General features: G+C 39.5%; 1 protein-coding gene across 10 annotated transcripts in view; it reads right to left on the bottom strand.

Annotated features, from left to right (window-relative positions):
- Positions 1 to 26,871, bottom strand: part of LOC103695484 (probable peptide/nitrate transporter At3g43790) — a 58,553-nt gene extending 31,682 nt beyond the window's left edge. For 2 of the 10 annotated variants that reach the window (XR_005509711.1, XM_039121899.1), the window contains exons 1-14: positions 26,083 to 26,870; positions 25,679 to 25,952; positions 22,413 to 22,453; positions 21,303 to 21,363; positions 21,061 to 21,163; positions 20,836 to 20,938; positions 20,672 to 20,725; positions 20,527 to 20,589; positions 13,720 to 13,769; positions 13,564 to 13,639; positions 10,416 to 10,628; positions 10,016 to 10,103; positions 9,103 to 9,188; positions 8,906 to 9,013 (exon numbers count right to left, since the gene is read on the bottom strand). Coding sequence is in view for 8 of the 10 variants with exons in the window: in XM_039121899.1 (XP_038977827.1) it covers positions 8,906 to 9,013; positions 9,103 to 9,188; positions 10,016 to 10,103; positions 10,416 to 10,628; positions 13,564 to 13,639; positions 13,720 to 13,769; positions 20,527 to 20,589; positions 20,672 to 20,725; positions 20,836 to 20,938; positions 21,061 to 21,163; positions 21,303 to 21,363; positions 22,413 to 22,453; positions 25,679 to 25,820 (1,188 nt within the window). In the remaining 2 variants the exon portion in view is untranslated. Of the gene's footprint in view, positions 1 to 8,905; positions 9,014 to 9,102; positions 9,189 to 10,015; positions 10,104 to 10,415; positions 10,629 to 13,563; positions 13,640 to 13,719; positions 13,770 to 20,526; positions 20,590 to 20,671; positions 20,726 to 20,835; positions 20,939 to 21,060; positions 21,164 to 21,302; positions 21,364 to 22,412; positions 22,454 to 25,678; positions 25,953 to 26,082 lie in introns of all 10 variants that reach the window. The other 8 variants (XR_005509712.1, XM_039121898.1, XM_008776824.4 and 5 more) reach the window with 8 other exon arrangements.
- Between the last annotated feature and the right edge of the window lie 308 nt (positions 26,872 to 27,179).

Here is a 27,179-nt window from a genome sequence, read left to right as displayed (position 1 = left end):
ATGGGTCCATGTGCCGTGTGAAAGAGTCCTAGCTGATTTGGATTCTTAGTCATGTCTCAATTAAAGAGTCCAAGTTAATTAAGAGTCTTGAGTTAAGGAGTTTGGGTCTAACATTGGACATGTCCAATGTTACATTGAGTCCTTTTGTTTGAGGCGTGTCAAGTTCCCTTGAGTTAGTGTCCAACGCCTAAATCACATTGAGTCCAAGGCGTTGAAGAGTCCTTGTGTGTATGTGGAGTCTAGTCATTTGTCCTCATGATGTTTCGGAAGAGTCCTAGCCGACTTGGACTCTCATTCCATGCGCCATGAAGAGTCCAAGTCGAGTGGGAGTCTTGTTAGTTAATTTAGTCAATTGTTTAAATTAAAAAAGTCCATGTCAAGTAGGAGTCCTAATTCAAATAGAAGTCCTAGTTAAAGAATGAATCCTTGTTAAAGAAGAAGTCTACCAATTTCAGATTGTTAGAGTCCAACTTATCCCAACCTCTTACTCTATATAAAGAAGAGGTTGAAGAATAAAATGCAGAAATTAGAGTTCTGCAAAAAATTTGAGAGCCTCTCTCGTGAAAAAAGTGAGACGCTTCCCTTTTCTTTTTCTTGGTGAGACACCAAGCCTTGGTAGAAGTTAGTGAAGGTGAGACTCTCTTATCCAAATCCATATTTATCTTTCCTTTATCCATGTTTTCAGTAAATATCCCTTCTTTTCTTCACGCAATGCCCATCCTCATTTGAGAGTCCTTGTGGAAGGACTCCCCCCAATCCTCATGCCATAACCCATTCCTCATGCCATATCCTTCCTTAATTAAAAGTCCTAGTAAGAGGACTCCTCCCTTCATTCTCACGCCCTCCTAGCCCTATCCTTATTCTCACGTCAATAACTCCTCCCCTTCTCACGCCAACAACCCATTCTTATCTCGCCACCAACCTAGTCCCATTGAAAGTCCTCATCCCTATCTCACGCCATCCATATCCCACGCCCCAACCCAATCATTCTTTGGGTCCCAAACCCAATCAAACTTGGGGTCACAACCTAATTCCATCCGCCCCTAATCCAATCAAGCACAATCCCCATTTTCGATCACCATTCATTGAACCCAATTGAACCAATTAGCCATCGATCATCTTCCTTTACCCATCCACAAGAAACCCTAGCCGCCATTGAAAGAGAAAAAAAGAGAGAAATCAGCTGTCATCCCAATCTTCAGCAACCTACCTACCCCCTCTACGTCAATTGGTATCAGAGCGAAGATTCTGCATCATCATGAGTATGAGAAGCAGCCGCCCCTACAACATCGATCGACAACGAGATGAGATAGAGATGATAGCTGAAGTTCTCCATCAAATGGTTGCCTTGAATCAAAAGATGGATGCTTTTTGTGTGGAGGCACAACGACGACGTCGCCCTACCTATACTCAAGTTGGGCGATGCTCTCCAAAACGCAGCAACAAGGGCATTTCTTTTCCTCGAGGTATTCTCTTTTTCTCAATATCTGAAATCTCTGCAAATAGGATACAAATCCGGAGCGAGGAGCAGCAAGGACCAGGAAAAAGAAAGAGTCCTATGCCACAAAGAGGAAGCAAATCCGATTGTTACAAGTGCGGTGGTCGAGGGCACTTTGCTGATGTTTGCCCCACCAAAGACCAGCGCTTTGCATTAGCGTGCAAAGAAGACGAGATCGCGAAGACATCTGAAGTTCCCCCTAAACCCACTGAGATCAAAGAAGAGGAAGGCAACGAGGAAGAAGCACCTGCGGTGGAACCAGAATGTTCAGATCTACCCGTTTGTGTCGATCGCAGGGTCCTTTCGGGTTGCAAGCAAGGCGAAGAAGTTGGATCTGAAATTCCAAAGGTAATCCTATCTGATTTCAAGTCGATTTTGGAGGACTTTTCTGATGCAACACCTGAGGATCTACCCAAGGAACTTCCACTAATGCGCGACATTCAGCATGCCATAGATCTCGTTTCGAGATCTAGTATATCCAACCTCCTAGTTATCCCTTCTTCCCCACCCTTGTCTTCCCCAAGACCTTCTTCTCCATCGCTGCCCCTTCATCTACGCCACCAAAAGTGGTTTCAGATCTCGTCCGCTGCAACAATGTGCTTTCGAAGTCCGCTTGTGCCCCAAAAATTGGTATCAATCATGAAGTTGAGACATGTTCGCATCGATTGCTAAGGAAGATGGTTCTGAAAATTCAGAAGAGATGACATCGGATTTCAAGAAGGATAATCTGATAGCTAATGGAAGCCACGAAGAGCACAAGCAGTGCCAAACCGATCCGCGCGCAGTGCCACACCGAGCACCCGCGTGCAAGGTCACAACCAAGCGCAGCAGCCACGGTAGCCGCATGCAGCACCATCTCCCGGCGTTCACCTGGACGTGCATCCCGTGCGCACCGGACCGCGTCCCGTGCGCACCGGACCACGTCCCGTGCGCACCGGACCCGCGTCCGTGCATGTCCATCCAGTTGGCGGCCTGCCGGCACGCCAGCCTAGAGCACCAATTCCACCAGGGCTCTTCCGGCGCGCATCAGCCTGCATCCGTGTGCGCACTAGATGGCGGATCCCATCCGAGCCAAGATTCCTCAAATCAGCCCCAACTCGACGGAGTCGAGTTCTTCTCAGCAGGAGAAATTGATGCAAGAGCATGAGCCCAAGCATGGAGGCGTGCATGGAGATGGGTCCTCATCCTTGGGCATGTCTAGTTACATTGAGTCCTAGTCGTGTTGAAGAGTTCTAATTTATTTGGAGTCTTTGTAATGGGTCCATGTGTCGTGTGAGAGTTCTAGCCAATTTGGACTCTTAGTCATGTGTCAAATAAAAGGTCCAAGTTGATTAGGAGTCTTGAGTTAAGGAGTTTGGGTCTAACATTGGGCGTGTCCAATGTTACATTAAGTCCTTTTGTTTGGGGCGTGTTAAGTCCCCTTGAGTTAGTGTCCAATGCCTAAATCATATTGAGTCCAAGGTGTTGAAGAGTCCTTGTGTGTGTGTGTGGAGTCTAGTCATTTAGTCCTCATGACGTTTAGGAAGAGTCCTAGCCAACTTGGACTCTTATTCCATGCACCATGAAGAGTCCAAATTGAGTGGGAGTCTTATCTTGTTAGTTGATTTAGTCAATTGTTTAAATTAAAAGAGTCCATGTCAACTAGGAGTCCTAGTTCAAGTAGAAGTCCTAGTTGAAGAATGAGTCCTTGTTAAAGGAGTCCACAAATTCAGATTGTTAGAGTCCAACTTATCCCAACCTCTTACTCTATATAAAGGAAAGGTTGAAGAATAAAATGCAGAGATTAGAGTTTTGCAAAATCATTTGAGAGCCTCTCTCGTGAAGAAAGTGACATGCTTCCCTTTTCTTTTTCTTGGTGAGATGCCAAGCCTTGGTAGGAGTTGGTGAAGGTGAGACTCCTCCTTTACGCCATCCCTTGGATTTGTGTGAGGGTGAGACTCTCTTATCCAAATCCATATTTATTTTCTATTCCTCCACGTTTTCAGCAATATCCCTTCTTTTCCTCACGCAATACCCATCCTTATTTGAAAGTCCTTGTGGAAGGACTCCTCCCAATCCTAATGCCACAACCCATTCCTCCCGCCATATCCTTCCTTAATTAAGAGTTCTAGCAAGAGGACTCCTCCCTTCATTCTCACGCCCTCCTAGCCCTATCCTTGTTCTCAAGTCAACAACTCCTCCCCTTCTTATACCAACAACCCATTCTTATCACGCCACCAACCTAGAGTCCTAATCCCATTGAAAATCCTCATCCCTATCTCATGCCATCCATATCCCACGTCCCAACCCAATCACTCTTTGGGTCCCAAACCAACTAAGCCCAAACCCAAATAAACTTTGGGTCACAACCTAATTCCATCCGCCCCTAATCTAATCAAGCACAATCCCCAATTTCGGCCACCATTCATTGAACCCAATTGAACCAATTAGCCATCCATCATCTTCTTCCTTTTCCCATCCACAAGAAATCCTAGCCGCCATTGAAAGAGAACAAAAAAAGGAGAGAATCAGCCGCCATCCCAAATCTTCAGCAACCTACCCACCCCTGTCTGCGTCAAATATGTTTGGTATAGTCAATTATTTTTAAAAACATAAATATAGTGATAGTGGATGAGGTGATGGTAGCAATGATGGATCCAATGGAGGCATTGATTATAGGAGTGATGGGGGTGGCGACAATATGGTGGAGGTGGCGATGCTCGCGGTGGTCGGTGGAGGTGGCGATGCTGGCGGTGGTGGTAGTAGTGGTGGTAGGAACACCAATAATATGGTGGAGATGATGATGATGACAGCGGTGGTATGGTGAAGGCTATGGTGGTGGCGTTGATGATGGCAAGTGTTGGCTATTCCGTGAGGCGGTAATAATGGTGACAGTGGTATGGTGGCAATGAAAATGGTAATGGCAAGATGTTAGCAATATAATGAAGGTGATGACAGTGTAGTGAAAGTAGCGATGGTGGTGGCGGTGACAACGGCAATAGCGGAATAAGTATGCAGATAATTCTAATGGGTCATATCTTACATGACCAATCACATTTAAATTCCTAATGGGACCAATGGCTACCATTGAAGTTCTAGATAAAAGGGAAAAACCAATGAAGATCATGTAGTGTTGAACAGAAATAATTAAGATAGGAAAGAGACATTCATGCAAATCAATTCAAGAGTTGGACTGAATTTTATCGGATTCCTAAGTGGGAGTAGGATTGGTACATTAAGGTTAGCAGGGCCAACCTGGTTTTCTCAGGAAGATTGAGAAGATAACCATGAAGATTTCCTGCAGTAATAACTATTATAGCATACACATGATGTAACTGTTAGATGTATGCCCTAGAAGCCAATCTGGCGGACACATTATTAATTCTGGAATATAAATTTGTACTTGACTTTATTATTATTGAATAATAAAAGGGCATCTTTTCATTCATATTGTTTATGTGTCTATAAATCGTCCAAGAAATTAATAAGATGATGATACATATTCTCAAGAGTTGAGAATTTGAGCCATGTATCATTGGTGATTAATTTCTAAATGCTCCTGATCAATGGATCATCACGAGGACGGTGATCGATCCGATCAGTGCACAGATCACTTTCCTTATGGATGGACGAGACTCGAGTCCACAGTGTAGGGACACTAAAGTGATAGTGCAGGTGCTTGTTAGAGAACAAAGGTACTGAGCGTGACCAAGACAAGAAGTCACTTGGATGTCTATCCACTCGTCAGTGACTTACTTGATGTTGCAGTAGTGTGACTGGTCCTTTGACCTGCGGTGCTTCGGCTACTCACAGTGAGGTTATTGTAGTTTGACTGCACATATACATGGTCTCTAGTCATATGGGTCCTTCTAGTGTAGATTGGCCGTAGTAGGTTCACTGTAGGAGTAGGATATGCACCTACATGGAATCTATCGACCTTAATAGATGAGGAGTGATCCTATGTGATTTATTAGACTGAGTTCTAAGATCTTGGCAAGGGTAGTATATACAGTGGAGAAAGAATTTTTCACTCTCGAACTCAAGTCGAATAAATCTAGATATATGACAGACGACGGAGTTTGACGAGTTATCCATGACCTCTGGTCTGTAGGGATCCACGATAGAAGGACTGTATCATACGATAACTACACCTAGAGGTTCATCATTCTATTCTGCTGGGTAGCCACTACATACTGCTAGGTGTCACTGGTAGATGGTGACTCACAAGGATCATCTTGATGGTCGATAATCCCTGGTGAGTTGAGTTGGAATTGTTTCAACCCATTGAAAGGAGTTTTCAATAATATTGTGATAGAGATCGCAATATATCTCACTACCAGTTAGAATAGAACCTATGGGGTCACACACATTAGAAGTATTGATCGATCCGATGGTTGAATTATGATTAAGAATCACATATGATCAATTAGATTGATAAATGGATAACCCGTTAAGAGTTAGTAGTTAGAAGAAGAAAAATTGCAATCAGATTGCAATTTAATTTAATTAATTGGATTTCATTAATTGGACTTGATTACGAGTCCTACTTGGAGTAGGATAATTGGAGTCCTAATTGGATTAGAATTTCAAATTAAATTAGAGTCCTACTTGGAGTAGGATTTCTAAAGTCCTAATTGCCTTAGGGCTGAAATTTAATAAGTCCTAATTAGATTAGGATTTTCTTAAGTCCTAATTAATTTTAATTTTTAATCTAATTAATTAAAAGACTCCTAATTGGATTAGGATTGAAGAGTTCAATAGAGTCTTGGTTCAATTAAATTCCAATTAGATTAGGATTTAAATAAAAAGGAAGATTGAGTTCATCTAATCCTTTTTAGAAAAGGATTGGGTCCCTATCTATGTGGCTAAACCCACCCCACTTAATATGATTAAGTGGGGCGTGGGATTAGAGAGGAGAAAAGGAGTACGCCCCTCCCCTTGCTTGCGTGAAAAGAAAAGGAGGGGCGTACGCCCCTCCTCTCTTTGCAAAAGAGTGATAAGGATGAGCTCCTAAAATGTAGGAGCTCATCCTTATCCATTTAGGCTTCAAAAGGAGGAGGGATTTCGGCCCCTCCTCTCATGCTTTCTTTAAGCATTTCGGCAGCACCCCTCCTCCTCTCATTCCTCCTTCCAGCCGCAAGAGAAAAGGGAGAAAAAGAAAGGGTGGCGTGGCCTTCTTCTTCCTCTTCCTTGGATCCAGCGCAGGAGAAAAAGAAAAGGCTGAAAAGAGCCTTGTTTCTTCTTCCTTTGATCCATCATTCTTCTTCCTCCTCACTTAGGCATTCAAGAGTTGAATGATAGGGAGGATATCAGCCATCTAAAGCCTTCTCTGCAAGGGAGCTAGCACCCCGGGGAGATCCAAAGGCTTTGATCGACTCACTACTTCATGTGGATACCCGTAGAGGCCGGACGCGTGTGCGGCTTCCACTGAACCTTCATTAAATACCACGTGAATCAGATTTGCGGAGACCATCTACCCGCACAAGGTGAAGATCTGATCTTCTTAATCATGATTTTAAAATAATTTAATAAGAATTTAATCCTAATCTATCTATAAATGGTTTTAAAATACGTTCATACGATGAACGGGATATGCACATGTCCTTCCGCTGCGCATCTGAAAAATTTTTGAATTTTCAGCGGCATGTGACAGATCCTAACAGTAACATTATGCCAACAGAGAAGTTAAGAAAAATATAAATCTTAGAGAGTTATTTCCTAATTCTCATGTAAATAGTGCAAAGCTCGGTCAGAAGCCTAGGCAATGTTTTCCAATATCTGCTTTCCACAGAGGATGAATTGGCAAATGAAGTGGAAAAATCCCTAAATATGTAAAAGTGACACTGACTATGTCATTATGGACATGGTCAGCCTTTAACATAAGCCTCTAAATAGTTTTATCTGAGCCCATTCTAGGAAATGTTCAAAAATGTCCCCATTTGGGATCGATTTTCTTTTAGCACGAAAAAGAGACAAAAAGATGTCATACTATTTCTATTTCTATTTCTGAAATCTATTTGCACTATTTCTTAAACAAGAAAACTTCTCTTTGCCCTTTTAGGAAAAAGGAACTCAAGTTTTACAAGAAAAACCTCCCCATCTCCTTGATACCCTTTCCACAAGTACTGTCACCACCAAAACCCATAGTCACCACCAAGGTTCGCCGGACCGACCATACCGACGTACCGGTGGGCACCGGTACCGAACCAAAGATGCGCGCGCAGACGTGACCGCACGTGGACGTCAAAAAAAATGAAGCGAAAAAAAGAAAAAACAACGCGTCCGCACGTTAAATGGCCCACGCGGGATGCCAACTTGCGTAGGCGCGCTGCCCCGCGCGGGGAACCGCGCGCAGGCGCGGCTCCCTGCTGGGAAACCAGCCACGGGCGCCATTCCCAGTGTGGTGAATCGCACGTGGGCACGCGATTCTCCACTCGCGCGATTCCCAAAAAAAAAAACTACGCGGGTGCGCGCAGACACGTAAATGCCAGAGTGGCATTAACTCTGTGGCATTAAATGGGCAACCCGCATGGGCGCGCTGCCCCACGCGCAGGTGCCGCGCATGGGGAAAATGCGCTTGGGCCGGTGTGAACCGGCCCAGTTCGCATCGGGACAAGTACGAAACCAATCGGTTCCGTACATGTTCCGATTTTATATGTTGTACCATACCGGTGCCTGTCGGCACCGCTTCAGTTCCTAATACCATGGTCACCACCATCGCCTCCACCACCGTCACTGTCACTGCTGACTCTGCCGACACCACCAGCACCACGGTCACAAACACGACGTGCCACAGCTGGCTATGCCACCAGCACTATCATCACCACCAAAGGTTGGAAGATGGAGCTGTTTTTGTTTTTCGTTTTCTGTTTTACAAAAAAAAAATAGTTTACTATGCCAAAGATGTTTTCATTTTTCAAAATTTAGGAAAAAAAACTTAGAAACAAAAACTTTGCTTTTATTTTTAAAAATAAGAAAAGTAACTGTGATGCCAAGGACAACCTAAATCTTTGTTTGCAGAAATATTAATGACAATACACATTTCTGCCTACTCTTTCTTATCAGCCCCTTAATGACTTCATCCACAGACAAGTCTAAGTTTATGCAGAAACATTTCATCATTCGTACAATGCCTTCACTTTCATACTGATATTTACATATTAGAGGAGAATATAGTCAATGCACGGAATCATGATCATACAAGACAAATATTGTTGAACCATATATATGTAAATGTCTACACTTTATATCAAAGAACATAATCCACTTGGGTCAGCAATAGCTTGCACTCCGTATAGCAAAAACTAGCAAACTTAACCGAGCATATATCGGCATTTAAGTTATGTTGCAAGTGTCATGATTGATCATAATATTCAGCTTTCCTCCTTATGCCAAGAGGAAAAGATATTGCATTGAATTTGTACTTACAGAAAAAACATTTTTCAGCAAGGACGCACAATTCACAATCAAGGAACGTGTAAATCCAGATAGCTTAGCCATAAATGGATAGCTGGCAAGCAATGGTATAGATAAAACCTGCATACCAAAGCATGTAATATTATCAAAAGAATTTAAACATCGCATATGAAATTGAAGTATCAAAATAAATGACAGTAAATGCATACCGCTGCCACACGAGTTGAAGTGATATGTCCTAAACATTTCACAAAACGTGGATAAAGTAGCAGTTGATAAACAAGCAGACTAAAACCTAATGACAAGTAATAGATCAGAAATTGAATGTTCAATATGATCAAATTTGAGAAAATGTGAAAAGACATGAGATAGTATGATATAACTATAGGCAACCTAGAAAGTTTGCAACATGCCCTCTAATTCAATCATAACAAGTGACAGACAGGCATAAGCCCCTGTTACTGATTGGATCAGTAACTTGCTGAAAAACTGCTTTACTTTTTAAATGGTAAAAAAGCATAAGGAAATGTTTGTCAAAAAAGCATTAGGAAACAATTGTAAAGACTAGCTCTGATCTAGGGATTAGCCTCACCAGTTAGTTTTCTCTGCATCAAATATTATGTTGGTTAGCAAGGGAAGGCTCCTCATTTGACCTTGCTAAGAAAGAAGCCAGACAGAGATTTCCACTAGTCCAGCTGCCTATTCGCTATTACTTAGGCCAGCTGACATTGCATGTTTGCTTCTACATCTATTTTTTTTTAGAAGAATATAAATTGACCTAAACCAACTTACTGTACTGCAATTAAGTAACTCCAGAAACTGGTTACTATAAGAGACCCTTAAATGCATATAAAGCAAGTGGCATGCAAACAAATTATACAAGCAACTGCCAACATAAAAATTGCTTTCAATTGCCCATGTTTTATGAGGCTATATATTAATATTCAATTCCTTAGGGAAAACCCTTTGGGCACTGCTAACTCACACAAGAAGATCTCCAGACCCACATGTGAGGTGTGGATGGCAGGAGGAACTTTTCATGTGACTGAACAGGCAACCCTAACACTACTCATTTTTTGATCATTCTGAATCACTTCTTTTATCAGGTACCTGCATATTTACCTGTGATTGCAAGCACCTCACCAACATCTTGAGATGAAAAGCTCAATCCTCCATACCTTTTACTGCTCACAGCCCATAGGGAGAATATCTGAAAACAGAATTGGTGCTAAACAAAACTCTAGAGATAAAAATGAGGAAGTAAATTAAATAAGCAAATTAACCTATTCTAAGAGGAAACAAAGGCAAGCCAGCATCACCAAGCAAATTATTAGCAGATTGAAACCCCGAAGGAAAATTCTAGCGGTTACTCATGAGCAAGTATAACTCTATTATGTATAGTTTTGTAGTATTAACATAAGCATGCCAGGTAAGTTGTGGCATGAAGGCATGTGGCAAGAAGATAAGACGGTGACATCATAGCGAAGATCTAAAATATAAGAAGGCACATAAAAGCTACTACCTCTGAATAGGCCATGTCTTGAAGAGAGAAAACACAATAAACAATGATTGATGATATCAGCGGCCAATTTTTTAGTAAGTTCTTATTAGAAGCCAATTCTATTCCTTCAGTTTCTTCACTGTTTCTTTTCAGATCAGAGCCAATTAAGGAAGCTTCAAGAGATTCAACTGTACCATCTCCCAAACTATTTCCCTTGTGCATATGCAGAGTTTCCTACAAAATCAATTAAGATTTAGAAGATAAATATTGGTTAAAATGAAGCCATCCGCTTTTGCAGTCAATTTTGAACCAGTTATTTATGACCTGCAATTAAAATTACTCAAGGAAGAAAAAGTGTTGGATAATCTTAGAATGTAAATGAGAAAATGACTACTGAAACAAGAGATAATTGAATCTTGAAGATTTGAAATTCCTGGGTACTATTCAAAACAGAATTGCAAAGTGAACCAAACTTATGTATGCAAGAAAATAGCCACATAAATCAAACATGAAGAAAGTTCCCATTACTCTCCAACATATGGTCTGCCGAACCAGACCGAACTACACGGTTCATGCCGTACCGAGCCGAACCGGCCCAAGACCAATCGATTTGGCGATGGAATTTGGAACCAGCCCCGAACCGCTCAAAACCATTCCAAGCAGAACAGACAAAAATATTTAGGAAGGGCACTGACAGCTTTGGTGTCTCAGCAGCTATCATAAGTAAGAAAAGTATGAATACAGTTATGTTATATATCAACGATAACTATTACCTGACGTTAGATGGTTACTAATATGATACTAGTATAAATTCGGGTACGTAGGACATCCTCCCAAAGATATGATCGAGAGTTGCTTAGATGAAGCCACCACGCTATCCAGTCAACTCAGTCAGGAGGGTGACATCCATCCCCCAATATAACCAGGTAGAGAGAGGCACAAAGAAAAAGCAAGCAGCTGCTCAGTGCAGCAAAAAAGAAAAAGAAAAGGCATGCTCCATATGATAGGGACCACGGTGTACGATCTGGTAGATCCTGCGAGGAACAATTGCATATAAAAGTTGGGCTTTTTGAGGTTATTCAGAAGGATACAATTCAGCTCTAGATGACCTCGCACGTGGAGTAAAATTCATAGATGTATCAAATTTCGAGTCGTATACTAAATCATTTTATCTGCAGCCACATGCAGCCTATGATATATATAAATACGGATATGGATATGGTCCAACGCATCGTCTTCCGGTGACTACTATCTTACGCAACTTAGAGCATCTTACGGATCAGATTTTAATGTTGGCATATTTGGATGGACCCCTCCACAGTCATATTATCAATCAGAAGACACTTCGCAAAGCCAGAGCTTCAGCCAGAGACCCTAGACTGGTTATAACCTAGAGCGGGTTCTTCATGGGATAAGCGTACAGGACTACAATGCTACTTGGTTAGGTGGGTTGATGTGCCTCCTGATTATGCTAATGATCCAAATATCTATGAGGGACATTGGCACTCGATAAGATTTTAGATATTGATATGTATGCAGCATTTTAAATATATATAATTGATTGTATTATTTTATTTTTTTATCTCACTAATTGATTTTAGGATATTTTATGTTGCTTCTTTTAGCATGCAATATCTCAATAATCATTTTATACCTTGCATCACTCTAAAATATCTAGAGGCATCATTTAGGATGTATCGGGATCATAGAAAAATCAAAAAATATCAAAAAATATCAAATTATAGTTAAAATCATTGAAAAATCAAAAAAAAAAGATTACCAATAATTCAAACTTAAAAAAATATTGAAAAAAGAATTGGCATGCCGGTTCAGAAATGGCACGCCTCTGCATACTGTGTGTCAGTATGGTCTAGTTTCATGACTAGTATGGGTCCCGGTACCGGTTCGACAAACCTTGCTCCAACATAAAAATTCTATTCAAGTCCAAAATTGTTAAGCGCTCTAGAGGAAAAATGTAGGATTTTGGTAGATCTAAATGAGATAATTTAAGCAATCATAAAGATTTGGCAATAGTTGGAAGGTTATTTCCTAAAAGACAAGAAAAAGCATGCAGAAGTTGAAGTCAATTGCGTAGAGAATGTTCAGATTATCTTTCAATATAATGCTTTGATATGGTTAGCTTTTAGCTATATTTATGTGGATATTTAAGCATTTACAACTCCATAGAGTGCCAAAACTTCCTAGAATCTAGGATAAGGACATGACTAAGAATAGCATTCCGTTGAACATCAAAAATGGTGTGTCCTGCTTACTTCAACATGAATTATTGAAACATTGTATATGGAATTTTAGATTATCTTTTATACTATAGGAGAATCCAGTTGGAGTACTACCACAGAGTGCTGAAAAGAATGATACAAACCATTCGAACACTTTTAACTAAATTCAAATATTTTTATTCTCTCTCTTTGATATAATATCAACGCTTCCATATAACATAGCATTGACTAGTTAATCACAGAGCATATTTTGGGTCACAAAGTAGGGAAGCCAAACAAGCAACTTAAGCAAGGTTAACATGTCTACAAATAGTAAGATTAGGAATGGCCCTATGAGAATTAGTAGGTAGTCCCATGTTTGGTGTAACAACCCAGGACCTCATTCAAAAAAACTAGTTGGAAGGTATTTTTTTAGATTCTTTAGTCCTGTATAAGTACCCAAGATCTTCCCGCCAAATAATCGATGTGGGACTAAACACATGCCCACATGGATCCTTACATACTCCCTTCATTTAAGCCCTAACGTCCTCGTCAGGCTAAGGGTCCAAATCCATTTAAATCTAATCACGAGCACCACGATCGGCCCATGGTCAGCATTAATGAGTCTGTGCTGCAGTGTTCCTTAATCCACATGGGTTATAGGTTGGGTCCGCTTTGATACCATTTGTAACAACCCAGCACTTCATCCAAAAAGGCTAGCCGAAAGGTATTTTTTTAGATTCCTTAGTCCTGTACAAGTACTCAAGATCTCTCCGGTGAATAACCGATGTAGAACTAAACACGCTCGCACGGATCCTCACATAGGGCCCGAAAAAAAAAAATCTGACACATGATGCACATACACCACCAGCATTGCACTTGAGATTATTCATATAAACTAGATTACATACTAAAATCCTTATATGCTAGCCATAAGAAAGAAAACTTACTGGAAGCCAAAAACAGGCTATAAATGCGCCAACTGCAAAGAGTGATATGCAAAGACATGGCAGAAAGTATGGAAATCTGCAATTAATTGCGGCAATGTTTTTTAGCCAAAGAATGAATAATTTGGGTAAGAAAATTGAATTATGGACATAATTTACCTCCCAAATAAAGAATCTTCAGAAAATATATTTGGATATTTCTCTGCAGGCTGGCATAATATGCATCCACAAACACTATATTAAGACGCCGCATCATATTTTTTTAAAAAAAAGTACAGCAGAAAATATGAAAAGAGTTTTTATATTACCAAAATTGATTTTCAGTGTTGATTACATTAGCTTATAATATAAACCCTTTTTTTTATTTAAAAGAAGAACATCTAAAATTGATAGCATGAACTCATAAGATGGCATATCATTTGCATGAAGCTACCAGAGAACATATTAGGATAAACGGAAAGATAAATATAGACAACAATAAGTTGGAGAAAAAGACGACAGAGCAAAAGGCATGTTCAGAAAGTTGTAATTCAAGTATTAGGTACACATCAAGTTTGTTCATGATAATCACAAGACAATACAACTTATACAATCAAAACTATGAGAAGCCTCTAAATCTTCTTGTCTACTATGAAGGCTAGTATCTTCATATTATAAACATACTGGAGCTGTACTGTCAAAAATAGTTTTGTTAACATGTGCTTCTTGCTAATGAAAGTATGACCTATAGACATCTCATTCCTCCAATTTTTTCGTATCATATGGAAATTGTTCCAGTGTAACTGATCCTATTTTATTCAGTCATTTCCTTGAATTATTTTGCATTTTGACCCCTGTTCGCCCTCCAGAGTCTTGTACATTTATAGAGAATAATGTTGAATGTATCTCAAGTCTTCTGTTATGGTTCTAATCAAGGTCCGCCGTACCGGTACCGGTCGGCGTACCGGTGGCCGGCCGGACCGGTACGGTACCGGTCCGGTCCAGTCCGTACCGGCCGGTACCGGTGGTTTCAAAAACCACAGCGCGCGGCGCTGTGGTTCTAAAAAAAAAAAAATCGTACCGGCGCACCGGTACGGGCCCGAACCGGCCGGTACGCACCCGTACCGGCCGGTTCGGATAAAAAACCGGGAAATACTGGTTTTTTATCCGTTCCGGTACCGGTCTAGGACCGGACCGGTACGTACCGGCCGGTACGGGCCGGTACGGCATTCCATGGTTCTAATATTGGTTTTCCGGAGTTTGATTTTACTCCAACAGAGAAAAATCAGTAGCCTGTCATACATATTATCATTAACTCAAGGAAAACTTATATTCTTCTGAGGAAAGATGGATCTTACTTAACACAAGGAGAAGTTAAACCTGACCTCCCAAGCACTCCTGAAATCCTATAAAACAGAAAATGTGTGATATCATGATCCATTTTAAAGAAATATATTCATTTTTTTCCTTATTTTTGTCTGGTATTAATAATTTCATTTGGTACAACATTAGAAGTTTTCAGATTCCTTATGATACAATTACTTAATACATCGGAATGTCTATATGTATCATTCTGCTAGGAGGATAGAGTGCTGCATCATATTGTCAGTCAGGAATTTGCTGGGGCTCATTATATATGAGATTCTTATCAGACATTATCCATTTTGCTGCATGGTTAACTACCTTCTCCTTGATTACTATCCCCTCATCACGATGAAACCATTTCTCCATTCTTGACAATTTCTGGGCATTAGTTATTGTTCTCTTCTGTTGGTCAACATCAGCCATCGAGCTTCACATAAGCACTAACACTGACTGACCTGTGATCCTACAGATTGGTGATCTCTTATTTGCTGAAAATCTCGTCTCCCTAAAAGAAAGAAAAGGAATGTTTGATTTTTCATCAATATTGACATCAAGTATTGCATGAATCCAATACTTCTCAAAATGTTATTAGGCTTTGACCGACATGGGAATAATATTGTTCTGTCCCAAGGTACGCGGTATCGACTGTACCGACGTACCGGTGGGCACCGATACGGTACCGAACCAAACCGAGCCGAACCGATACTGTACCGATGGGGCTAAAAATCAAAAAAAAATTGGAGCCGGTATGGACTGATCAGTTCGGGCCGGTACCGAGTCGGTTTGGGCCGGTACCGGTCGGTATGGGCCGGTACCGGTCGGTACGGGCCGGTACGGTTCGGTACCGAAATATGTAGCTGTACCGTACCGGTAGAGTCCGGTACCGGTATGTACCGGCCGGTACCAACCCGTACCGGCCCGTACCGACCGGTACGGCAAACCATGTTCTGTCCTATTCCCCCCTTTATGTGGTAGCAATATTTAGCCTCCTACTAATTTGTCTTTTCGAAGTGTATAAGCATAATAAAACAGATTGCTATTTTATTTGTTGCTTACGTCCTATTACTTTAGCTGTTCCTCATGTCTAATTCGTTAAGCAACTTATGGATATTTTTGCAAAATGCATTATTCCACATTTAGTATCTAGAATTCTCAACAATTAAATTCATCATCAATATATGGGATAATGACTTTTATGTTCTACATGCTTGTTTTCACATGTACTACGTACTATTATAGCCTCATATATGTAGACACCCTACTTTTGGCACTCTACCAAGAAAAAAGAAGTGTTCATATGTGTGATGGCTATTAATCTGGTGTCACTAACCCTCAAAGGCCAACTGCATCACCCATACGCATCCAACATGCATGCATAGCTCACATGCTTTGAACAAAATAAGTCCCTGATTTTTGGAAATTCTTCACATTTTTCTATGAGCCTAAACGAGATCAAAATTATACTTTTTGGAAAGGGCATTAAATCAAAAAACCAGCATATTCTACAACACTCAATTTGGATTAAATTCAAATTTAGTCAATGTTATACCTGTTGGAAAGGGCATCAACTCAGGAATGAAGCTTCTACTGAAAGTTATAACGATTTACTGAGCATTGCACAGAGCAAAATGCTTGGATGTAGAACCATGCCATCCCAAGGTCTGATTCTCCAGCTGCCAGCACAGCTGTCCCAACATTCTAATGGCAAAATCTTGCCATCCAAATATATTTTGCAAAGAAACATTATTTGCAAAGACACATTGTAACTAAGTTATCTTATCTCATCTCCACTTTGATTGACCTTTTTAAATGGATTTTGAGCTTATCTACCCACTGAGATCCCTACTATCAGTACCAAGGTCCGCCGTATCGGTACCGGTGGCGGCCCGGACCGGTACGAAATCGGGTGGCGTACCGGTGGCGTACCGGTCCGTACCGGTCCCGAACCGGTTCCGTACTGGCCCCGTACCGGTTCTTCAACAATAAACTACCGGTACCAGATTTCACGCTGATCCGGTACCGGTCCCAGTCCGGACCGGTACGTATCAGCCCATACCGGCCGGTACGGACCGGTACGGCAGACCATGATCAGTACCCCTTTAGTCCGCCACTCTAGGCATTACATCCACATCCAAGAAATATCTAAGAGTGAGTAAGCAATGGAAAGGATCTGGTGATGGCTCCGATGCCTACAGAAGCTAAAAGGGAACTCCAGCAAGGTCCTCCCCCAAGTGTAGGCAATGGTGGCAATCATACGTTGAGGGGCTGCTTCATTCTTCTCCATGACTCCACCCTCTCTCTTCTTTTTCTCCTATAATGTTCTCACTTTTGAATTCATGCATGCGCTCTGGTTAATCTCTGCATAACACCTCTGCATAACACGGCAATCATTTTCTACATATTGTTTTTGTTTCGGACGTTTTAATAGGGAAAGAAATAGTGACTTCCATTTCCTTCCCTGCCAATCTTCCTAGTATGTGTCGCTTATGTTAGTATCAGTCTTTTTTATCCATTCACTGAATGATTTACTCCATTATGTAGACTAATCCCTCTCTTTCTTTTGCAGTCATCCCTGCGAAAACACCTAGGATTGGTGTACGTTGTCCCAGAAATTTTGGACCCACGTACTATCACATTTCTCTTGAAGCAAGTCAAGGCATCTCGACAGCCAACTGTCTGATGGTGATCATCGAGCTTTGCTGTAGTAGGATGCAATGGCGGAGCCCATTTTAATATTATACATAGCAGCAACCCCCCACAAAAGTCTAGAGAGTAGTGCAAACTTGGTCCGATAGTATGATCTTAACATCTTATCCATGAGAAGGAAAGATCTCTATATGTGAGATATTTTTCCAAATTATGGATCTGTTTGTGAGATACATACTCTACCTTTGATATCTAAAACTCTTTGTAGTTGATTCACCATCAGTTTATGGGATGATAAAAACATTTTGAGTTCCACATACTTGTCTCCATGTGTATTACCTATAATCATGGCCTTCAGGATCAGCCAAACCATCTCAAACTGCCCAATTCAGGACATACTAACTCGAACTTGGTGGAACCGAGCAAAACCACCCAGTTCCACTTGTTTGAAGCGGTTTGGCCTTCTTCTTTCTTCCCTTTGCCTTCTTTCATTCCTTACTTTGTTCCTTTTTATTCTCTCTTCTTTTCTTTATTTCCTTTTTCTTCTTCTTTCTTTCTTTTTCTTCCTTCCTTCTTTTTTCTTCTTCCTTCCTTCCTTTCTTTCTCTTTTCTTCTTCTTCCCTTCCTTTCTTCTTTCCTTTCCTTATTCTTTCCTTCCTTTCTTTCTTTTCTTTTCCTATTCTTTCCTTTTCTTTCTTTCCTTCTTCTTCTTTGCTACCTGAATTTGGTGTTAAGCAGTATACAAAACAATCAGCATATGAGGAAAACATAAATAAGAAAAGATACTGTATTTCTAAGTACCACTATTTATAGAAGAAGGAAAAAAACTGAAAAGATCATAGAGGGCCTACATGGCATGAATTACTAAAACCTAAAATATATAAAAATACGCCTAGCCCTTAATGTTTTTTCTCTATTTTCTAAAATTCATCAATAGATGCATGAGATGTTTTCCAAAGACGAAACTAGATATTAAATCCATATAAACACCAAATGAATCTCAAAATAAAATACTAAGATCATTATTATTCAAGATTACATAAATTAAATTAAAAAAATAAAGATGACAATATACCAAAAGGCATAATTTAAAATCTTGTAATTCTTCATCCAGGTCTTATCATTTAGATGAAATTAGCCTTACATATTAGGTTCACATCCTGGAACCAAGATCTTTTCTCATAAGATCCTCCTTCCTTCCATTCTTTCTTTTCTTTTTCTCTTCTTCCCCTCCTTTTTTCCTTTTAAACATCTATAAAACTTTAATGATCCTCAAAAACAAAAAAAAGTTTAAAAAACAAAAAATTAGAAAATGTTGTACCAGTACTAAACCGGTGAGTGTCAATATGGTATTATTTGATAGTACCAGTAAGGTACCCAATACCTAGTACAACCTAGTACCGAAATTACAGACCTTAATGACCTTGCTTGGCCTTCAAGCAGTATCCACAAGAAGGAAAGAGCTTTGTATGTATACAACATTTTTTTGACGTACAATTACATGCTGCATTCCATCCAATTTAGCATACCATCAAGTAGTTCATGGGATCCTAGGCAATGGACGTAGCATATCATCCTGGTGACTGATAGGCAACATGATTAGCATGAAGTAACCAAACAAGTCTTCAATCCCACTACTCCATACGACAATACCAGTTTTCAAAGTTCAATATTAGACATTTTAGCATGTCTTGAGGCACAACATTAAACTCAAATAATTAAAAACACTTTCAAAACATATTGTAGTTCATAGATAAAAAATAACATAAGCGACAACAAGTCATTGTTATTTTAACTCAAGTTGTAGAAATTGTCAAGCTACTCAATCATCAATCTTGCTTGAGGGTGGAGCTTAGACCTAGAGTTTTGAATAAAAAACCATTTTTCCTTATGATCACAATTCTGATATATTTGAATCCCTTTTAAACTTCTAAGTGTAGTTCATCAAAAGAACAGAACACTTTAGTCACACACACAACAAAGAAGTATTTTGCTTAAAGGTGTTACAAGAAATAGAAACTGTGAAGGACCAGATGATATTGCTGTAGGGGGAAGAGCTATTTGAGTTGTCAAGAAATTATCAAATTTTTGCTGCTTTTGGGCTACCAGCAGATTCAGTTGCTAATCCCAAACTCAACACTCAAGAGTCAAGAGTATATATTATATTTTTGATCAAAGGCAAAGCATCTAGAAGAGCCATTTGATGTATATACAACTTAAGTACCTTTAACTCTGGGTTTATTATTAAGGCTTTCTTAGGTGAGTTTGCTAGGATTTGAGTACATAAAGTTGAGATATAATTACAAGCACACATACATATGTACATGTCCACAAACACAAATATGCCAACTATATATATGTTTACACTTTACATATACATAGTGTCTATAGTCTATAACGTATGCACATACATATCTATGAATGATAGTGTAGACAAGGATGCCTGGGCTCGTCGACATCTATATATTGTGCAGGCAATAGCCTAAGTGTCCAAGGCAACAAACATTAGCAATAGTGCAAATCAGTTTCTCAAGTTTCAGCTGAAATATTTTTGACGTCCCTCAATCTACCCAAGGATGCCAATTAACTCGCTTTCTAATTGCTAAAACCAGGAAACAGGAGCAACACTTGCTTTCCTGTATTCGTTTGCATGTTTGGCATGAATGTTGTAAAAATTTCACAAAATTATACTGGATTCTCTATATATAATACATGTAAAAACAATTCATAACTTAGTTTCCTCTCAATTCTAATGTTTATATATAATTTCAAATCATGGAACAATAATATCAATTCAAATTATTTCACCGAGTTGTTAAATCCCTTTAGTTTAGGATTACTCTTAACAGTATTTAACCTTCATACCCCTTTCGTCACCAAAGCGACATCAAACATAATGATGCAAACTGCAATTATACATATCCAACAACGTGCTTGTACAAGTTATCCATGGAAAAGATTAAAATGTATCATTACCTGTGCAAGGAAACCTCCAATTGCTGGACCAACAATCAAACCTATGCCCCGTGACGTACTAACCTAAAATTCAATTACATTTCGGAAAGTAAGTGAAACGGAACCCGAATAAAAAAGCCTAAGGAGAAAATGTATAAGAGCATACAAGTGATAATCCCAAAGCTTGATGTTCTTTTCGGCAGACTTCTGAAGCATAAGCCTTCAAGTGCACAAGCTTAGAATGAGATAAACAACTATACAAAACAAAACCAACATCTTCAACAATTTGAATTAACCTACTTGACCATCCATATGCATTTTAAAGAGTACCTTTACTGGGCCAAGTAATCCGCATAAAAATCCAAGAAGTGATCTTGTGGTAATCGCCATCACATAGCTAGTACTGAGCCCAAAAAGTGTATTAAACACAATTCTGACACAGTCAATGTAACAAGGTCAACATCAGGAAATGGAAAAGCCATATACATCAAACAAAGAACAGACCAAACTTCAACAAATTAAAATTGTTTAGCGAACAGGACAAAAAATGCTTACACCGAAACAATACTAATCACTATAACTGGTTTTCTCCCATATCGGTCAGCAACCATTCCCCAAAATACAGATGTCAAAGCTCTCCCAAACATAAATGCAGATCCTTCAAATAAATAAAAAAAAGAAGATCTTTTTTTAGAATAAAATCAAGGGGGACATAGGGACTCTTCTTTGATCATTTAAGAGAAACATATTGCATATGCAACATAAAGTGTAACAAATGCAGCATGTAAAAAACTCACCCACAAAGCCTGCATAAAATCCAATATCTTCTTCTCTTTTGGCAATATGCAAGTCTCTTATCTGCGCCAGTTGTCATTAAACATCCAGCATTTAATGAGTTATGGTATCTAAAAAAGAATTTTCTAGGACTAATTCATCTTCCATTCAATGTACAGGCCACCACTGCCATGATCCCACCAAACTAATACCGGCTTGCTTCCATATATTCCATAGCTATCAGCCAATATACAGTTATTACAATCACCACTCACATCACCAGTCAAGCACCACACAATTGTTCCCATTTATCCCACTACTCCACTATGACAATTAACACCATCTTGCAATCCCACCCATCAGCCCATCTTTCCGTGTCATTATGGTGGTCATTGAAATGTGAATGGGAAAATGGTAGCACCAACAATTGGTTAATTTTTGTGGCACCAAGGTGATGATGGTGAAAGTTACCATGTGGTAAACAAGGAGAGATAGGAACTAAGGATATCATGGTGCCAATCGTAATGGCAATCACCTTTGAGGGTGGAAAGGTTGTGCTGAAGTTGTTGAGGGAGAATATGATGTCTAGTTCTTTTCTTTTGAGGGGATAGCTATACTTGGGAAGAATAATTGGCAAAGTATATGTGTGCTTTCTTGTTTTTCTTGTTAAAGAAACTAGGAGGAAAATTGCCTTGCTTAATATATCATACTTTTTAGATGAAATGAATGGTCCTTCCATGAAGAGGCTATGCAAATTAATTGATTAACTACCATAGTGACAAATAAATATGCCGAGAAAAAGAATCATTATAATAAACCAGGCATTCAGTTAATGCTCTTGCCACAAAGCTTCACCTTCGAGATTTCGTGGTAGGTCCTTAGTTTTCTTAGCCAAGAATGAGAAATGTAATCCCAAACAATTGCAAAATTTGAGAAGAGAAAGATTGCTAAATTTTATAGATTATTATCCGATCCTTGTTGATTAAGGTCAAGGTGCATATCAATTTTTTGCTTTCTTCCCTCTAAAGATCAGGAAATCTTGACTATATCAGTTTAGTATTTTAAGATTATATGAAACACATTAGCATGGCTAATAAAAGAAAAATAAAAAATTTGGATGGTGGTATACATACCATGAAATAAAGGAAGGGAAACAATGATGATATTGGTAGGGCTGAAAGAGGCAATCACAAAATTAAAATACGACGAGTTAAGGGATATGTTGAGAGAAAAATAAATATGAGAAAACTGTTGAAAACAAAATTTAATGTGGATAAACTAATCAAGAAGAGATGCATGCAAGCAAGCAAAAGAAAGTACAAAAAAATTGAATGATCTGCAACAGATATTTCCATTACAAGGTGCACGAATGTACACAGGTTAACAGGCGACCCTTGTACTGCTCATGTTATAAGTAAAATATTTTCCTGTCTTAACTTAAGCATGTATTTATACATATACAGGTACAAGTGTGTGTACGTGTGCACATATATGTGTGCATGTGTGTGCATGTTTCTTAAATTAGTGCTTGCCTGCCAAATGCTAACTGCAGGCATGTCAACCTATCAAAAGTGTACCACCAACTTTCATCACTCTTCTCATTTTTGGACATGCATGCATGATTCATCATTCTTCTTCCATATTTTGAGTTAACTATACACATGTCTGTTTCAGCTATATCTGCCTTTTAACATATAAAAACAACTAACATATTACAGTTGATCTTTTGTAAATTCATGTTTATATTGGTAATATACCTTCACAATCATGCTCAGTTATCTTCCTTCCCATATCAATTGACTTGTCTTCATTAACCTAAACTTTCTTAACTAAGATGGAATCTTCTTATTTAAGTTTTCTTCTTGATCCTTTTTCTCTGCCCCTATCATAGACAATTCAATTTATAATATCAATGGGACTTTCATCTTTGAGATTTTCTTTAGGCAACTAGATGTTGACGTGTCTGTTGAAAGGCCATTCATAGTCCATATTATATTCTCAGTTTAGGTTTGTTTGTTCCAGCTTTCAAGTTCTCTAGAATCTAATTAACATATTTATGATCACCATTTATAAAGAGGTTTACATATTAGTATTTCTTGAATAGCAAACTCCTTAAGGTTGTTAATTTTTCAATTTGTAGTTATCCAATCGCATTAGAAGCCACAGAAATATCACAATTGTACCGGTCTTCCTGAATGGCAAATGGTTACAACTAATTTTACTTCTCACTTGCACACTAAGGCTTGGGATCTTATTCCTTTATTGGTGATCAATATCCTTATCTCATTCATGTGCATCTACAAAAGCAAGGATACCTCAAAGTATCAGTCAAATGTAATGAGACTTGATTGATATCCTTGTCTTTTTCCAAGAGCCTGTAAGAGATATGCTGCTCTAGTTGCAAGGACTACCATCAATCGACCGTGCGGTAGTTATTGCTCTTGTTCACAAACTGCCATTTTATGAGTTTTATGCGAAATCACTTCATTAGATCTTTTGGAAAATTAGGAGGACATCAGTAATCAGGATAATTTTCAATTTTGGTTTATTATTCTTACTTGTTTTGATCACATAAGGTACATCAGGAATCAGGATAATTTTCACTTTTGGTTTTCTACTCTTACTTGGTTTGATCACATACAATACATGCAGTTCAACAAATCAAGAGTAGCTCAAATGGATCAATAGAGTATAAATGCAACTTGATTGAAGCTATTGCCTTCTTCCTAGAGAACCTATGTCAAGGTTTTAAATTTCGTGGGACAAAGCTATCCCAGTTTTTCCATGGAACGGAATGCACCTATTGACTTAAAAGGTTTGATTTTGATGATACAAAATGTTTGAGTAAAAAGTTTACTAATTACCTATTTGGAGTGTCCTAGAATGCTCATAGAAAACCAAAAACATATCAATCCAAAACTCTTAATGTAGAAGAATGAAACTCAAGTTTATGAAGCTCTAAATTAAGAGGAGTCGACCCCAGAAACACTACTAGCTGACTCATCAATGTCGACAAGCAAAAATAGAAAACTTCAATTTCGGGCAGTTTTAAGAGTCGACCTCAGAAAAACACAAGTCAACCCCAGCATATCAACAAAGACTGCCATGCATTCACGAGTCGGCCCTTAGATCAATCAAGTCGACCTCAAAACAGACTCAGAAGAAAGACAAAAATCAGTCAAACTCAGCATGTTAGCGAGTCGACCCTTAAAGATCACGAGCCGACTCCTGTTAAATACAAGTCGACCCCAGAAGCTAACAAGTCGACCCCAAAATGGCCACAGACAGAAGACAGAAAGAAGCCAAAATCAATATATTAGCGAGTTAACCCTAGAGGACAACGAGTCGATCCCTAGTCATAGATGAGTTGACCCCAAAGAGTAGAAGAGTCAAACCCACAATGGCCACAGGTGAAAGATAGAGCACAACAGAAACAAGAGCTATCTCGAGTCGAATCCTGAAAATCACAAGTCGACCTCTGAAGAAGTCGAGTCGACCCGTCTGCATCTGACAACATTAACAGCTAGCTTTTCTATAAAATCAAAATGGTTGTTTCACCTCCCAACAGCTCTTTCGGCCTGTCTAACAGCTATAAACGTCTTCCAACCACTTTTTGAAGTTATAAATGTATAAGAATACCTAAGGAAGACAATGAGTGAAAAAGAAGTGATAAGGAGAAGAAAAGAGTTGATAATAGAAAAGAAAAGAAAGAGAGAGAAAAACAAGAAATATGCAAGTGCTTTAAGTGCGAGCTTAAAGATCATATCTTCCACTATCAAAGAGAGTTGGTGCAGAGCATTCAAGTCCATTCAGGCCAAGCAACTGCTTCCAAGTTCTCCATCAATTCGCTGTCAAATTTCTATTAGGGATCTTTAGTTTATTTTTATTTACAAATTCTTATACTCCGTTGTAACAAATTTTAAGGGTTGAAACTTAGAAAAAAGATCCATCCAAATCTTAAATTGGACTGTATCAAGCCAAGAAAGGCATCTACTTATCTGGTTTCAAAGGGTAATGGCTTCAAATTCCAAAAAGCCCAAATGATAAAAAGTTTCATTGATATCCCACTTTCCGCCTTCTCTGTTCAAACTTCAAATAATGGATCAATTCTAGGTTACCCACCCCTTTGATGAACTTATATCAGCTCATTACTCATTGCACATGAATTCTCAATCGTATAACATGTAAACAAAATGTAGAAATATTATTCAAAAATAAGAAGGAAAACACCTTCATGATCATATCACAAGCTAAATACGCAAAGAGGGTCCTTCAAAGTTTTAGCAAATGTTCTGGCGCCATGCTTGTAAAAGAACAACTAATATACAGGCCATATGACAAATGAAAGAGCTTAAAGATGTTAGAAGAGAAGAAACTAGATTCCAGAAAATTCTTTTACCAGAGCACAGTGTGACGACCCATATATAAAAGAATTCTTTATAAGGTATTCCCAGATGGACCTCATTCCTCCGGTCCTGCTTGCAACCCGGGCAGTTCTCATAGTACACCTTCTTCAACAATGGGTTCGTGTTCGCCGCCATAGCTATCAGGAATCCGAGAAAATAAATAAATAAATAAAGCGTCTCTGGCTCTGCTCAACCAAACAAGCCTCTTTCCAGCCCCAGAGGAATCAGGAGATCAAAAGGTCCGCTGGATTAAAGAAGAATCCACTACTATCAAGAAGTCAAAAAGTATAGCATCAGATTCCGGTTCTTTTATCTTCTCACTCTTCTATTCCAAATTATTGTTTAATGGAAAAGGGAAAAAGAAAGGCTAACTCTCGCCTATTTAGACTTTACATACCGATATGCATCAGCTCATGCGTCACGATGGTTGAGGAAAGTGGTCCAGGCCTCCCGATCGATGAGAATAACAGACGGTCAAAAAGCCACAAATAGCCCTCCTTGTTCCTCTCCATAAACAGCGGCGAAAAAATATGGAGGAGAATCCAAATCGAAGAAGTAGAGAACAGCGAAATCAAAAAGGGGAAGAGGAGCAAACATAACGGGGAGGTGATCGTATCCCAAGCAGGCATGAACGCCCGGGCTTCAAACGTGTCCGCTTTTCTCGACACTGTTCATCTCTATTCATAGAGACATCGAACCAGATCCGACAAAGTAGTGTCCCTGTTTCTGGGCACTTTTCATATCTATTCATAGGTGCATCGAACCAGATCCGACAAAGTATACCGCAGAGCCGGAGACTACGGGAGTTGGATGCCGTGCCGTTGATTTATTTGACTGTCTTCGGTTCGGCTATAACTCCGTTACGAGAAAATCCTGCGGTCTGGTTATGGCCGCTATTTCTGGCTGACCAAGAGAAATTGGTGCATCGTGAAAGGGGCTTGGAGTGAAAAGGTGGGGCGGCGCTAGTGGGGCGAGAGATGGCGCATGGGAGCGGGGTGGAGGCGGTGGCGACGACCGATCATGGCAACAGGATGGAGGAGGACCGGCGGGCGACGGCAGATGGCAGCAAGGCGACGGTGGATGGGCGAGAGAAGGGGACGGAGACAGTGAAGGCAGATGGAGAGGGTGGTCGAACAACAGCAATGGTGAAGCCCCTGTGGTCGGAGTGTTGGGAACTCTAGGGCTCGTTTGGTTCGCGGGAAGCATTTTCCTTCCTAGGAATATGATTTCTGGAAAACAAATTCCTAGGAAAAGAATGCCTAAGAAAGTACTTTTGGCATGTTTGGTTGACCATGGAAAAGTGACAAATTTCCAAGGTGCTTATGTTTGGTTGGCCATCCACTTTCCTAAGAAAGTTATATATAATTCCTATTATGCCCTTAATAAAAATTAGATTTTTAATGCCTCTTTAATGCTTCTTTAATGCTGAAGGGACTTTTTGGGAAAAAGTAAAAATGGAGTGATTCCCGCCTCATGGGAAAGTAACTTTCCCAT

This window comes from Phoenix dactylifera, unplaced genomic scaffold, assembly GCF_009389715.1.
Source record: "Phoenix dactylifera cultivar Barhee BC4 unplaced genomic scaffold, palm_55x_up_171113_PBpolish2nd_filt_p 001268F, whole genome shotgun sequence".
Lineage (NCBI taxonomy): Eukaryota > Viridiplantae > Streptophyta > Magnoliopsida > Arecales > Arecaceae > Phoenix > Phoenix dactylifera.
This window is presented reverse-complemented; position numbering and strand designations above follow the sequence as displayed.